The 16,648-nt window shown below is 37.2% G+C and overlaps 1 protein-coding gene across 2 annotated transcripts in view; it reads left to right on the top strand.

Moving 5' to 3' along the window:
* LOC110062816 (uncharacterized) overlaps positions 1–16,648 on the top strand; it is a 32,569-nt gene that overhangs the window by 4,095 nt on the left and 11,826 nt on the right. Inside the window, exons 2-14 of one of the 2 annotated variants that reach the window (XM_089275659.1) lie at positions 325–1,738; positions 5,021–5,181; positions 5,966–6,106; positions 6,656–6,732; positions 7,181–7,277; positions 7,605–7,721; positions 7,943–8,041; positions 8,143–8,211; positions 8,324–8,416; positions 9,222–9,296; positions 12,146–12,272; positions 13,891–14,043; positions 15,645–15,712. In XM_089275659.1, the coding sequence (XP_089131785.1) occupies positions 325–1,738; positions 5,021–5,181; positions 5,966–6,106; positions 6,656–6,732; positions 7,181–7,277; positions 7,605–7,721; positions 7,943–8,041; positions 8,143–8,211; positions 8,324–8,416; positions 9,222–9,296; positions 12,146–12,272; positions 13,891–14,043; positions 15,645–15,712 (2,691 nt within the window). The remainder of the gene's footprint in view (positions 1–324; positions 1,739–5,020; positions 5,182–5,965; positions 6,107–6,655; positions 6,733–7,180; positions 7,278–7,604; positions 7,722–7,942; positions 8,042–8,142; positions 8,212–8,323; positions 8,417–9,221; positions 9,297–12,145; positions 12,273–13,890; positions 14,044–15,644; positions 15,713–16,648) is intronic. The other variant, XM_089275664.1, reaches the window with a different exon arrangement.

Genomic DNA, 16,648 nt, shown 5'->3' on the forward strand with positions numbered 1-16,648 from the left:
GGGCATGACCTGATGATGTCATCACTAGTTGTTGCTGATCATGAAAAAGTTAAAACACATGAAGTAACTCTGAACTACATGTAACTAAAAATGATGAGGTTATATGAGAGTAAATTTCCCTTAGCAGTGGCTCGAAAAGATCGGTTAATGGGCCCTTTAACTGTCTGTAGTAATGTATATGAGCCTCTCATGCCCTCCTCTACTCTCCCAAAACACTGTCCATTATAAGTGGGTGTCTGTATTAAGTAGGTGTTTCTAAATAGAGGTTCCACTGTATATTAAGCAATCATATTGTGTGAACTTATCAAATCCCTCTCTTTTAAGCAGGACCAGGATTCTGAACAAGATAACTGTACCTTTCAAGATGGAGTTGAAGAAATTTTATCAGCATTCCCAAACAATTATTTCACTCAAATTGTGAGTGTCACAACAGACTCAGAGGACGATAGTAATAAAGGAGACTCATTAAATGGTACCTTTAAAACGTCAGAAGAATCCTCGGTGGAAAACAATTTTTCTCCTTTAAACATTATGAGTGACGAAGATGAAAACGACACTGGAGAACAAATATTATCGCATTTTCCACAGTCTGAATGTCCAGTTATAGTGGCCGTTACTGGAAATGATCCAGTTCTAAACACTAATGGAAACACAGGGTCTGTGTTTGCAAAAGAAAAATATAAATCAATTGACGCTGAAAGAGCTTCAGCTGATGATGTAACCACTCTGGATGGGGTAGTGCTCGCTGAAGATTCAGGTCATCAAGGTGCTGAAAATGTTTCTGTCACAGAGCCAATGGAAGCAGATCATCAAAGCTGTGAGAATATGTCTGTGTCAGACACAGTGGATGCAGATCAAACCAGAACTGAAAGGGTAATGGAAGTTGATGTCGAAGAAAATAAAGAGCGACCTGTTGAAAGGACTGGATCATTTCGATTGATCAACAACAATGGGGTGTTGAAAGTTATTGATTCTGGTAAAACACCAGTTACGACAGAAAATGTAAAAGAGGCAAGACTTTTGAAAACCAAAAGCCTGAAGGGAGCATCCACAGAAAATGGTGTTGATCAATCTGAATCTAACAGTGCTGAAGCTAGAAAACAGCTTGGCAATACTGTGTCTGAGGTGAAGGAGTCTGTAGACAAAGAATTTCAAAATGTCTGCAAAAATATTGCAGCATTGGAGAGGATGACTAGTGTGGAAGCTGTTGAGAAAACTACTGAAACTGAGGGTGAAGTAAACAAAGGAGATCTTGTGGATGGGCATCAGGATTCTGGAACAGTAATTATCAGTGTAGACAGTATGACTTCTGGAGAGCAGACACCAGAAATAAGATTAGAAGATGTTACGACAACTGAGTCAACGACAGCTGAACAAGAGGACAGTGCCCAAGAACGTGAAATTAATGGAGTTACAGATGAGACAGACACTTCATCTTCTAATACCACAAAAAAACGTCCCAAAAGATTGTTGAATGCCAAGAGGTATTCTTTAGGCACAGAATCAGTACTACTGAGCCCAGAGGATGACAATCATGTTGAGTTAACAAACTTTGGAAGCAACAACTCAATAAAAAGTGATGAGTCGCCTGTGTCAACATCAGACTCTCAAACCAACATAGTATCAACTGTATCTACAGACGGACAGCAGACTGAAGAGGCCACCCCCTCACCCCCTCCCAGAACACCCTCTGGACGACCCAAGAATTTAGCTTACTCTGGATCTTTTAATGTTGGAGGTATGGCGCAGAGTAGCTTTCTTATTAAAGATCTTATAAAATGTATACCTATACATGGTCTCTTCTTGGGGAAGAGTGGCAGAAATTGAGGCTAAATTAAATGTACATGTATGTATACTGTAGATAATATATATACCATATTTTGTATTTGATCTAGTAATAATTAACAAATAAAGAAGCCCCGACTGTGCTCTGTTCTGTTGTAAAGCACGCAGGAGGCGGTAGAGCACGAAAGAAGTGTAGGGGAAAACACGAGACGTAGTCGAGTGTTTTTCCCTACTTCTTGAGTGCTCTACCGCTTCCTAAGTGCTTTACAACAGAACAGAGCACAGTCGAGGCTTCTTTATTTGTTTTATGATGAAGAATCAGATAATTTCCCCACGCATTCGGCTGAATTTTCAAACCAAACTTTATTTTCCAAACGAGCAAAAGTCGCGTCAGCCGTTCACTGTTCTCTGATAAAGCACGCTAAAATAAGCCAATCACGATCCTTGTTAGAATTGTTCAAATAATTTGATTGGCTAACGAAGCGACAGCTGTCAATCACAAACTGGACTTCAGCTAAGCTTTCAGTTTCGAGAAGTTTGAGCGGCTCTCGAGAGAAGAACGATGCCTTCAAAGTTCGCTTTTAAGTTAATTTTTAAATACGGATCTCAAGGCAGGTAAAGGTTTATAGTCCAGAGGAATCCGGCCGTATTGTGGCCCATGAAAACGAGCACTTTTCCAGTGGAAATTACGAAACGCGGAGCTCAAAGCTTGTGGATGTAAATGCGAAATGCCGGGTCGAATTTGAAAGGAGCTACAGTTATTTACGGCTTGTAGCTGCATGCAGCAAGATTGCCCGAACTAGCGTAAAAGTTAGAAAGACTTAACGACTCCCACTGGTTCTACTTCGAGCACAGAAGAGAATATCAGAGCAAGTTTTGCACTGACCACTCGTCGGTTTACTTCGCTGAGATGACCGGAGAACGAGCATTACTACACTGCATGTAAGTGTTGTTTGAGCAAATGAGCATTCTTAATTGTAAATTTACAAAAATAAAGCTTCTCATCATAAACAGAGACAGTTCAATTGTTTTCTGTCGTTGTTTTACTTCTTAGTATAATTTCTGCCTTCGTAACAAAATTAATGTCTTTATTGAAGCACTGTTTAGGTTGAGAATTTGTGAATTTCGCTACAGCTGTACATGTTTTGTCGGCGGGAATCTAGCAAAACTTGTTATTTTAGTACAGTTTTAACACTACCGTTGCTAAAAATGGTCTCTGTGAGCCATATTTACTGCAGAAAAATAGCTCGCTTCCAGTGCATTTGTCTGAGTCACGGGATGTTTAATTTGGGTCAAATTTGTCAAAATTCCGAAGCAAAAATTTGGAAGCCAACTTACCGTCATCAACCCGTGCTCTGTTCTCTGATAAAGCACGCTGTTTCAGCCAATCAGAGCGCGTGTTATATGGAAACTTTATCATAATATGTAATACAGAAAAGGGAGAAAAATGTTCCAGTATACAAAAGGCCAATGTAAACTCGAAGTTTGTGCTATAAAATCTAACTTTAACAGCTTATAAGTTATCATCAGGTTAATTGATGATGATGATGATGATGACGACAACGACAGCCACATTCTTGCTGATGATGGCTTCTTAAAAAACAATCTGTCAGGATTAACAGTTAGTGATCAGACAGATCTGCAACCGCTGCCACTGCATTTTTAGTAATACTTAACAAATAAAGAAGCCTCGACTGTGCTCTGTTCTGTTGTAAAGCACGCAGGAAGCGGTAGAGCACGAAAGAAGTGTAGGGGAAAACATGAGACGTAGTCAAGTGTTTTTCCCTACTTCTTGAGTGCTCTACCGCTTCCTAAGTGCTTTACAACAGAACAGAGCGCAGTCGAGGCTTCTTTATTTGTTTTATGATAAAGAATCAGATAATTTCCCCACGCATTTGGCTGAATTTTCAAACCAAACTTTATTTTCCAAACGAGCAAAAGTGGCGTCAGCCGTGCACTGTTCTCTGATAAAGCACGCTAAAATAAGCTAATCACAATCCTTGTTAGAATTGTTCAAATAATTTGATTGGCTAACGAAGCGACAGCTGTCAATCACAAACTGGACTTCAGGTAAGCTTTCAGTTTCGAGAAGTTTGAGCGGCTTTCGGGAGAAGAATGATGCCTTCAAAGTTCGCTTTTAAGTTAATTTTTAAATACGGATCTCAAGGCAGGTAAAGGTTTATAGTCCAGAGGAATCCGGCCGTATTGTGGCCCATGAAAACAAGCACTTTTCCAGTGGAAATTACGAAACGCGGAGCTCAAAGCTTTTGAATGAAAATGCGAAATGCCGGGTTGAATTTGAAAGGAGCTACAGTTATTTACGGCTTGTAGCCGCATGCAGCAAGATTGCCCGAACTAGCGTAAAAGTTAGAAAGACTTAACGACTCCCACTGGTTCTACTTCGAGCACAGAAGAGAATATCAGAGCAAGTTTTGCACTGACCACTCGTCGGTTTACTTCGCTGAGATGACCGGAGAACGAGCGTTACTACACTGCATGTAAGTGTTGTTTGAGCAAATGAGCATTCTTAATTGTAAATTTACAAAAATAAAGCTTCTCATCATAAACAGAGACAGTTCAATTGTTTTCTGTCATTGTTTTACTTTTTAGTATAATTTCTGCCTTCGTAACAAAATTAATGTCTTTATCGAAGCACTGTTTAGGTTGAGAATTTGTGTATTTTGCTACAGTTGTACATGTTTTGTCGGCGGGAATCTAGCAAAACTTGTTATTTTAGTACAGTTTTAACACTACTGTTGCTAAAAATGGTCTCTGTGAGCCATATTTACTGCAGAAAAATAGCTCGCTTCTAGTGCGTTTGTCTGAGTCACAGGGGATGTTTAATTTGGGTCAAATTTGTCAAAATTCCGAAGCAAAATTTGGAAGCCAACTTACCGTCATCAACCCGTGCTCTGTTCTCTGATAAAGCACGCTGTTCCAGCCAATCAGAGCGCGCGTTATATGGAAACTTTATTATAAATTGTCATTTAAATGCCTTAATTAACCATTCTGCATTTGTCACTGGTCACAGAAATGTGAAAGATAAGTCTACTAGAAGGGCAGTAGTACCATGCTTAACTTTTCCTTAAATTTCTGTGTGTTAATTAAAATTTACTAAATTAGTGATTAAAAAACTCATATTTCAGACTGAGATAAAAAAAAGCCTACTTCATATTTACAAGTTCTTTCCCGTGAATCAACTTTCCTTTAATTTTTCCACTCTTATTTTCTTCAGGAGCTACAAGACCAGTGCCTGTTATCCAGAGTGAAGGCAGTAAGCATTTGTCCAGACGTGCAAGATCTGAAAGGTCAAAGACCATGCCGAACAATGTTTTTGATGTTGCTTCTGATAAATTTTCACGTCTTTTCACATCAAGTTCATCATCTGAACCAATAGTATGTTACCACATGTTGCATTTGCTAAACTTTGTGAACTAACAATTTTGTTTTCCAGTGTCTGTCAATACCTCTGCACCTGGTCCAGTGAATCAGTTCTCTTCCAGTAAATTTGATTCTCTTATTCTTGAGCTAACCAGTCTAATTAAATGTGTAAAATCCAGTTGCATTTAATGCCATGATTTGTCAAATTGAAGTGTCTTCACTTACTGTACAGCAAAGCTCATTATTTTAGTATGACAAATGTATATTAACCTACAGTAGCTTCTCTCTGAATCAGGTTGTTGAAAGTAATGGGTGGTTGCATAATTGGTCAAGACATACATGTATAATCCACCATAAGAAAAAAGATGGCGGCTATACATTTTACCAGAATACCTTGCAAACCTAACACAGCCTATAAGGCACAAAGAAAGCCAAATTTTTACAATATTTGTCCCTGTACTAAGGACATTGTTTAGCCTAGGTTTGAAGATTTTATAACTCTTCTGTACGTTTTTATGAACATTGTTAAGGTCTTCGTGTGCTAAGAACTATGGGTAAATGTACCAGTCGCCATCTTTTTTTCCTACGGAGGATTGGTGTTCTCAGTAAAGACTCAATTGCAACCTAGCTCCAGTTGATACCGAGAATTTGAAAAGGGTCTGTTGCAAAATACGCTGTACAGGAAAACCTTTTACTTTTGAATACAAATGTGGTGGCATTTAAGTTCATGAGTAGTTGATCAGTGGGTCTGACTGTGTGATCTTTGATTTATATCTCACTATTTGTTTCCTGCTTCAAGCATCAGGGTCCAATAACCCTCATCACAGATAACATGCCAGCTACCTTCCCAGACTTCCCAATCAATCGTCGAGCACAGGTGGCCTTAGAATTATACACCACAGAACGGAGTTATGTCAGGGGTCTGGAAACCATCTTAGAGGTCAGGCATGTTGATACAACAACTCATGCAAGTTTGTTGAAACCTTTTAGCTTCAAGCTAAAAACATTTTTTAATATCATCCATTCTCTGAGAGACAGACCTTCCTTTTCAAGTTTAAAGTTGATAATTTCTTATTACTTTTTCTTCACTCTAATCACCTGCCTGGTTACCAGCTGATATAATGTTCTACATCCAGTTGACCCAAATTATACAAAAATAGCATCCAGTAAATAAACAATATTAAGAATTTTGCACCAACTTGAAGTGGTGACGTCTTCCTGGACTAAAAACAAAAAACAAGGCATGGTGTAAAGAAATTCATGAAGTTAGTATATTACTAACAGATATGTTTTCAAGATATCCAAATTAAATTTACACAAGTGACTGGACAAGTAAATTTGTGTGAATCCTAAATAAAAACCTTAATGAGAGAATTATTGTTATCAAAGGTTGTAGTGAGACTCAAAAAAGTCATGCATGTTCTTGGCAAAGATAACTTAATATAATTATATTTTATTTACATGTACTGATTTTGTGGTTGCTTTTTAGTTGTTCAAGAAACCTTGTGAAGAAAACAAGTTGCTGGACAAGAAGGAAAGTCATACAATGTTCAGTAATATTCAAGAGTAAGTACTATGTCTAACTTATAATTTGCAGGACCCTTGGTCACTTCACATCCACATGGCCGTAGGCTGCCCTTATTTTAATTTGGTTAAGCCTGTTTTTCAATAGCAGTGAAGTACAAGGAAATTCACAAGCTAAGAGATTTGTGAAAACAAATGCTTATAGAATCCCTTGTGTTACATGTATGTTTGAGCTGTGTTTTATAACCTCGCCCAGAACATTAAAAGCACAAGCATGCATGTAAGCAGACACATGAGGAAAAGGGAAAAAATTCTGACTTGATCTTTGTGCTTTGCTCAATATGCAGCTTGCATCAAGTCTGTTTTCACAGTTTAGTCAGGGTTCTTCAGTCTGATTGCACTTGCTATGATTACACGCACTCTTGAATGTAGTTGTTTTGGCTTTATTTTGGTTGATAAGTTTTCCTTTTGTCTAATCTCTTAACATTAGCATCTTCCTTGTCAACAAAGATGTTTTGTTCATGATTCTTGAACGAGTCAGTCACTGGCATGACCAGCAATGTTTGGGAGACATTTTTGCAGACCAAGTGAGTGTCAAGTCATTGTACACCTCAAATGTTTTTAGTTCTGCCAGTTTTTTTTTGTTAAACGAGGCACTGTATAAAAATGAAAAATATGACAGGAGATAATGTGTTGTTTCAGAATTGGTCCCTGTTAGGGTGAAAAACATTTCCAGTCACACTCACAAAACAGGATCTTGGTATCTCTGAAGGGTTCTTTTGAAAATTTCTGCCAAGCGCCCCTGTCCTTTTTATTTGGTAGTCTCCCCTGGGCTATAAAGCCACTGAATTATGGTTGTGAAGATATATTATGCATTATGTTATTTCTGTTTATTTTAATTTGTGACCTTCCAGTCTTTCAAGATCATTGACAAAATGAAGATCTATGCCAAGTATTGTAACAACTACGATTCAGCTGAGGCACTTTACAAGCAGAAGATCAAGAAGAAGGAGTTTGAATCTTTTATTAATGTTAGTACATGTGTTTATTTAATATATGTTACTGTCAATTAAAATTAATGGGAATTACCAGGGCATTGTTTTTTAAATAATGACTTTTTAAAATGCCGTAACCTGTCAGTGGGAGGATTTAACACTTGAAAATAATTATTTTTTAACAGTCATGAAATATGTTAACCTTAAAGTAATAAATAAATAGGTTTAATGAAAATATCATGATTTATTTTCATTAGACTTGCTATGAACACCAAGTTTGTCAACCAGGACTTAATCTGCCAGCCTATCTAATCACAGTTGTACAGAGAATTCCACGGTATCTTCTTCTTCTAGAGGTATATAGTATCTCAGTAAATTGATTTCACATCATATCAAATTTATGTATTCACTTGAACAACATGACCATTAGATAACAACATGGGTGACTTCTTTTCAGGATTTTTTCAAAAGGACACCTGAAAATCACCCTGACCATGGCAATCTGAGCAAGGCTTTGACAAGAATGGTAACTACACAGTTACAGAGTGTATTTTTGCTTCTACCACATATAGCTAAATTCAGTGAAAACCATCAACTTTTAATAAATCATACCATCTTGTTTTCTCGTGTTTGCATAGACTAATCTGGCTGTGTACATTAACAACCAGCTGCAAACAACAGTTGGTCAAAAAGCAATGGTAGACTTGAGGTCAAGAGTTGAGGGTTTGAAGGTGAGAAATGCAACTGTAAAAATTTCAGATATTTCATTTGCAACAAAGCAGCCAGAATGGGTTATATGTACTGTAATGAATTATTAGACATTGAAGTTTTAATCTCTATTTTGTGAGCCCCAGGTTGCTTCAGATATTTTGCCACCTTACCTAGGGAAGTCACATAGTTACAAAAAAAAATTTCCATTTTGAGCATAGATTCCACTTCAAAATACAGAAAAATTAAGATAATGGTGCACAATGTTGATGTGCAAAATATACAAAAATTCACAGATTGTTAGAACACGAAAATTAATATTAGCCTATAACTAGGGACTGATAATTAAAAATAAAGGAATATTTGAAGTCAAAAATGATTTGAAAAAGTGGTGTAAACACAAAACTTTTAGCAACAAATGTAATGCTCATTTAGTGGTCAGACTTACATGTCATAACCCACTTTCAATATATTAAAATTCAGCTTAATAGTGAGGCCTAGAGGACACTAACAATAACAATGACTAAGCATGGTCATTTAATTTCCTTAATTTTGTTTGTGTCCTCCAGGCCTCACTGCTGAGCTGAGTTTTAATATATCGATTTCACTCCCAACCTAATGTACGTCATATATATTCAAACCTTGAATAAAATTAATTTTGAATTCATTTTTCTGTGATATCTAGAATAATGTTGGTCTTAGTTAAGTGTTATCAGCCTTAAGCCTTACATGTAGGCTTCAGCTGATAACACTTTTAAAACCTCACTGTTTATTATTCTGTGTATTCTGGATATTGTTCATTTATGTGACTGTGTATTTTATTGACAGGCATTTGAAGTGCCAGGGCGTGCCCTCATCAAAGAAGCTGATGTGGTGCTGGCCGGCAGCAGGAAGACTCGTAAGGTACTCAAGTACTGACAGAATTACAAAATACAAGTTACTTGTTGACACTGTGTTGCAGTTCTCCTTGCATGTCTCTATATATTTTTATCATATAAACATAAGTGTTTTGCTGGAAAATGCATTACTTATAAATTTCATATGAAACAACATCTGGGACCTGAGTGGCATACTTGCCATATCCTCACTAGTGAAGATATTGATGATGTCATTCCCTGCTTTCATGGTTGTTTGTGCCTACAGTCACTTTGTCTAGATATGTTAAAAAGAAGATTACATTGAGGGTTGAAGGTATAATATATAATTGAAGGGGTGAGTGCAAAACCGAGCTAAGTGACGATTTGGGTCAAAAAAAAAATTTTCGCGAAAGGGCTTGAATTTTTGCATGTGGTCTTCAATGTAATAGAAAAACGCGGCGCTGTATTTTTGTCGCTGGTTTTTGCTTCGTTTTCGAGTTATAACGTATGCAAAAATACTTGGCTTTTCCTAGCCATGTCTTTAGGAGTTTATTTGTTGAACAGCAAACAGGCAGACTGTTTATAGTGTATGAAGTCAAAATCAAATCTCGCAGCATATATAGAGCGGAAATCTGGGAACAGATTGTTTACATCGGCTATTGTGACGTGAGCACAACACGTGAATCGATCGAGCGGCAAACGAAATACCATCGAACTAAAAAGAGATGTGCCGCATTAGAGCTCTGTCAACTAATATCTTAAGCATTGTGTTAAAGTACCTTGTGTGCCTGCCTGGTGGTTGAGAGGCATCATAAAGCCTCGATAAACCCGTAAGTCATCAGCACGTTTTAAAGAATCAAAATGTGTTCTGAAACTTCGAAGGTAGCTGATATACCGTAATCGTGTTATCGGCGTTCGAAGTCAGATCGAGCCAGGCAGCAAAGTCCAAGAGCAGTTCTTGCCCAAGAAAAATACCCTCTCGTGAGTTGTGGCCCATTTGCCAAGCGTTGCTAGTGTCAAAGTTTGGAAAGCGAGAACTGGTTTTTGAGGGATAAAATTTGTCTTGTATCGACCGCCATGTTTTCCCGCGCACGAGGTGTAAAGAGCCTTCCCGGCATGCATTGCGATCACGTTCTGCTCGCGTTTCTCGAACTGGTAACTAGATTGTTTCGGCTTTTTTCATTTAAAGATAATAATGGCCAACAAGTAGCGATCGATTGTAACATAGATCTGTGATCCAGGTTGCTTTGATTTTATTTCATATCTGCATGATTTGTAGTGTTTTGAACTTCTGGGATCAGCGGACATGCAGATGTATGGAGACCCGTACGTTGCGCAGAAGGGTTAATTTGTTAAACTGTTAGGCGGTGCGTGACATAAAGCTACGATCGCGTTTGTCGAAAAATATGTATTTATCTCGTGATTTTTAGCCATTTAAGACGTTGCTGTATTTGGAAAAGTGCTTATTTGATGTTTATTTGTTCAGTGCAGATAGTCATTGTCCCAGATAACCAAAGTAAGTTCCAGATGTTAACACTATTTTCCGGCCGCCATATTTTACCTATTTAAACCTGAAATCAACATTTTTGAGCTTATACGTTGCGTGAAATTAACATTTTGCTGTTTTCTAAGTGAAATCAACATCCTTGCCGTCACGCGTTACGTGAAATCAACATTTTTACCTATTTAGACCTGAAATCGACATTTTTGGGCTTATACGCTGCGTTAAATCAACATTTTTCTGTTTTCTAAGTGAAATCAACATCCTTGCCGTCAAGCGCTAATGTGAAATCAGCATTTTGACCTATTTAGACCTGAAATCAACATTTTTGAGCTTATACGCTGCGTGAAATTAACATTTTGCTGTTTTCTAAGCGAAATCAACATCCTTGCCGTCAAGCGCTAACGTGAAATCAGCATTTTGACCTATTTAGACCTGAAATCAACATTTTTGAGCTTATACGCTGCGTGAAATCAACATTTTGCTGTTTTCTAAGTGAAATCAACAACCTTCCCGTCACGGGTTAACATGAAATCAACATTTAAACCTTTTTTGACCTGAAATTGACATTTTTGAGCTTTTACGTTGCGTGAAATTGACATTTTGCTGCTCTCTAAGAGAAATCAACATCCTTGCCGTCGCGCGTTAACATGAGTCAACGTTTTAACCACTTTTGACCTGAAATCAATAAATTTGAGCTTATATAAGTTGCGTGAAATTGACATTTTGCTGGTTTCTAAGTAAAATCAAAGTCCTTGCGGTCGCGGCGGGCCGATCCTTTGTTATAATAAACCGAGGCGAGACTTCGACTTATAACAAAGGCTTGGCTTGGCTATTATAACAAAGGGTCGGCTCTGTTTATCATAACAAAGGCCCGGCTTCGTTTATTTGAAGACCTCGGCGGGAAAAGGGCGCTAGGTATTTTAATCAAAAGTGAACTTTGTCGAAAACGCTCCAAATTTCCCATACAGTTTTGTTTAGGTATGTTTAACAATGTCCCGTAGTTTTTCCGCTAAGCTTCGCTTCGTTTTCGAGATATTGCGTATGCAGAAAAACCACTCGGTTTTCCTAGCGGCGTCTTTATAAACGAAGCAAAAACCAGCGACAAAAATACAGGACCACGTTTTTCTATTACATTGAAGACCGCATGCAAAAATTCAAGCCCTTTCGCGAAAATTTTTTTTTTCACCCAAATCATCACTTAGCATGGTTTTGCACTCACCCCTTCAATTATATTTTCTAGTATATTTTACCACTGAAACTTAGTTTAATCCATATTGCCACTTTGCTGCATAATATCCTCTATCTATCATGCTTTGCTGGAAGAATTAAGCAATACATTTAAAAGTTAGAATGATCAATAACATGTCCCTGTTCACATTTTGTCCACTCAGTGCTTGCTGTTTAATGACATGCTGGTGTTTGCGATAAAAGGTGTAAGTAAGACCAGTGAAGTAGAACAAACTCTTGAGCTGGTAACGCTGTGGTGCATGGATCTAGAAGGCAACAATCCACAATCAGGTTTGCCTCTGCAAGCTAATATTGTACCTTGCTTAACGGTAGTAAATTCTGATATTCTTTTTCAAAATGTGTGACCACTAAAGTACTAGCGAGATGAAAGAGGTAAATTAAATGTCAAAATTATTTGAATATTTGATAATCATTGGCTTATGTGTCTAACATCTAACAGTTAACATCTAACAGTTTGAGAAACTCATATGTAAGATTAGATTTAGCTCTAATTAACCGAGCAAGAGGTCTGTATGGGAGAATCTTGACCGAGGTCATGAGTACTGACTGAACAGTGAGGTCTGTACACAAGACCAAGGTCAAGATTCTCCCATACAGACCAACTAAGCTCGGTTAATAAGATGTTTATTAAATGGTGCAAACAAGAACAATTTAATTTGTTTAATGTGAGTGGTTTGTACTAACTGACAGTTTGCTTGTGAACGGCAATCAGCTGAATTAAATTCTGCCAAAGTTTGCTTGTCCTCTTTACTTTTTTTGTGTCATCAGGCTTTTTGGCACTTCTATAAATAAATATTGTTAGATTAAAATAGTTGATGATTTTACATTTTAGTTTGCAACTTTTTCACTGCAAAACATTACCAGTCTAGATGCCTGTCTAGATGGGAAAATCTAGACCACTTTCAATATCAATTTCACCCAATCAGATTTGTGAATTTAGTAGTTCCCAGTCCTTGTGAGACAGAGCCATGTAATAAAGAATCATATTACTCTCTCTCGGCCAAAGTTGAGAATTTCAGTTTTTTTTTTTTGCTTGTTGATAAGGAAGAGTTAATAACCAGTTACAAAGTGTTTTTCAGTATGGCATAGGTCACACTAGAGCGAATCTTTTTTTTGGTCATTCCGAAGACCCAAATACGGCACTGACCATTTTTTTTTTGGTTTTGTTTTCGGGTCGCACATGAAGCCACAAGACAAGGCTAAATTCTTGTGTAAATACTTATAAAATGCTCTTGTAAACAATGATGAAATGTTTTTTTTTTCGGTCCTGCCATATTGGTACATCATTTTCCTTAAATAAACATGCAGTTGACATGTTAAATGAACTTTTGTTTTCTTTGGGCAATTTTGGAAAAATCTGCCTGCCCCACCCATACACTTTGGCGTCTTTGATCTTTTTGGGCCACTGACGGTTTGTTCAAAAATTTGCTCGTAGGGGTCGCATTAGGAAAAGCTCCAATTTTGATCCAATTTTGGTAAAACAAACAGAATTCGCTCTAGTACAACCCATGCCTTGGATAGCTTCTGATCATTGTAAGATTTATTTAGAAGATCACTGTGCACACTATTTACTAGCTTACAAAGTCAGTCATTTACACTACGCTGTAGAAATGTATTGATGGGATCTATTCCAGAAATTTGAAGTATTATTCAGGAATCAGCTTTACTATATTAAGTAAATCTGATTCTCGTATTAAATGTAGTGTGGCACTGATTTTACAGGCCGGGATACTGTAAATGGAACACAAAATGACAACTAATGAGAAGATAACCCGTTGCTTACTGAAGCTACAATATTTATGTTAAAACCCAAATAAATTAAGATATGTCTAATGTTACCTTAATACTTAAAATGCACAGCATACTTAAAGAAAATGTGTTTCCTTAGCAAAGGAAGACTCTCTGGAGATCTATACCCCTGAGCAGTCTTACATTCTGGATGCTGGAACAAAAACAGAGAAAAAAACCTGGCTGCAGAAGTTACGGACGAGAATTGCCATGGCATTACATGGAGCGGAAGCAACAGAGAAAAATGAGATTGGTAATAATGAAAAGCCTAGCCTGGGTTGTTTGAAAGGAGTATAAGGCTATCTGCCTGATAAATCACTATCCAGTTGATAGTGTGGTTTGTTTTGCTAACACTTATCCACTGGATAGTGATTTTTCCATTGGATAGCATTATCCAACCTTTGAACAACAAGGGCCTGGTGTGCATATTAGTGTAAATCACAGATAATTATTTGGTATTTTTTAACCCTGTTGTTGTAGTTATTGTGTCTGTTTTAGAGGATTCATCATCCTAATTGTCGTCTTTGTCATCATCATCATCATCATCATCATCATCACTGGTATTAGTTGTGTTGTGCAATAGCCCATTCTTATGCTAGCTTGTGGAAGCTGTAAAGTTCCTAAGGACTGAACCTCCACCTGGACGTGCTGGTGTACTTTAAATCATTAGGCCGCCATACTACACGATAAGCATGTTATGTTAATTTGAACCCCCTCTCCTGAAGAAGTATTGTGATGAGACTCTATCATATGTAATGCATTGTAAGCAGTTTTCTGTGAATAATGTATTGTATATGTGCATGTAGTGTACATTTAGTAATGTAATTTATCGTAGCTAGTCTATTGTAAGCAACATACAGTAATTCGCTGTCTGTAAGTAAAGTATTGTTAGAAGTATGGTTAAGGTGGCTCAAAACTAAAATATTTTTGTGAGATGCCTGGACTCTAACCTGCACTTCAGCGCAAGGCATCATGCAATCACCCAAGGGGTCTTGAGACAGTCCGCCAAGTTTAGTGTCCGCCAAGTTTAGTAAGCTGTTTGCCATATCAGTTATTTTTACCTTTGAAAACATCCATCCTTCGGGCAATTTCAAAGGAAAAACATTCTTTTAAAAGAATGTGCTGAAACTTAAATGAAAATTGTGATGTTGATGTCGCGATCGATAGTGCCAGCTAGCAAAAAAAAAACAGGAACAAAACTACTCTTCAGGTTTTCTTTGTTCTTTTTACTTGGCCAGTCTGTTCTTTTTACTTGGCCAGTCTGTTCTTTTTACTTGGCCAGTCTGTTCTTTTTACTTGGCCAGTCTGTTCTTTTTACTTGGCCGGTCTGTTTTTATGGTACTCTCCTTCTACTGCTTGTGCTGCCAACGACAACAACAGAAAAGAAAACACCATTCAAAATCTACTCCACAGAATTTTTTATGATTTTCCCTGTTTCTTCTTCTGTGGCTAGTAAAAGGACTTTTAGAAAAAAAAAACATGGGGTCATCGGCTTAGTGTTTAAGATAGATGCAATTGATGGTAAAAAGTGGGTCAAGTTTGTTGCTATGCAACAGGACAGTGCAACCTTAATTTATGACTTTAGCACGATGAAAGGTACAATGGAGAGTTACCTTAAAAGAATAGCACAGCCATTCAAAACAGTACAGTTCTAAGCCTGAAAAATCGCAACTAGTTCAAAGAGTCCAAAAAAAAAAAAAGCAGAAAACTGTTTTGAGCCACCTTGAGTTGTTTATCTTATTGTACTGTATTATAAGCGCAATAACAAAATACAAAAATATATCACATCTACTTGCCTATGAATTATTCTTATTTAGCACTTACCTAAATTTATGGGCCTTTTGTTTTTTTCAGAGAGCCGCAAAGCTAACTTCACTTACAAAGATGGGCGGATTTTTTCCGGTAATTTTGTCTCAGGAAAGGTGAATAACAAAGCAATAATACACCTTTTGCTGTTCATTTACAGAAAACAAACATTCATTTGTGTCCAAATTTCTTTCATTATGGTCATTAAACTCTCATTAACACCAATATGGCCTTCATTTGCGCGTAAGGAACGTTCAAGAAAAACATTTACATATGCATTAACATTCAAAATCATCAAAAGGAAAACAATACCTTCATTTGACATTCATTGACTGTAAATGTATTTTCATTTTGGTGGAAAAAAAATTCGTTGTCACGAAACGACAATCATTTACACTTTACGACATTCAGTTTTCAACAAAAGACTTTCAATAACACAATTTGCATGAGAACTAACATTCAATTGCATTATTATGCAACCATATCCATGAAGGTAACAATCTTTAAAGCGGCGAGACAAACATTACAGCCATAATAACATTTATTTTTGAAAGATAGAAGATCAAATTCGCTGAACGATTTATCCTTCAATTACCTCACTAGTAAATAGTAAATAGTCTTCGTTGACATCTTCAAAAGCCCTGACTATCCTTTCGCGGTGTTCAAATGCGATTCTATTTCTTCGTGGCATTTCTGGACAAATCGAACTGTCACTACATGTACATGTACATGTATGTCACACGGATACTGTAGTGCGCCCTCTGAGTTGTACGCAAAAAGTTTCGTAAGTGGCCGAATTTATATCTGCAAGGGGAAGATTGTGAAATTATGATTTGAAAAAAGTACATATGGTCCCTTGTTCTATAATCAAATTTTCGAGGAAAATTGGGCGAGATATCTCTGTGCAAAAGAATTACGCTAATGAGCGATTGTTTTCTCTTAACGTTAGGTGAAAACACGGTAATGTATGTCTCACCGCATTTAAGATTGTTACCTTCATGGATATGGTTGCATGATAATGCAATTGAATGTTAGTTCTCATGCAAATTGTG

This window comes from Orbicella faveolata, unplaced genomic scaffold (genome assembly GCF_042242905.1).
Source record: "Orbicella faveolata isolate gen_17 unplaced genomic scaffold, um_ofav_v1 contig_1, whole genome shotgun sequence".
Classification (NCBI taxonomy): Eukaryota; Metazoa; Cnidaria; class Anthozoa; order Scleractinia; family Merulinidae; genus Orbicella; species Orbicella faveolata.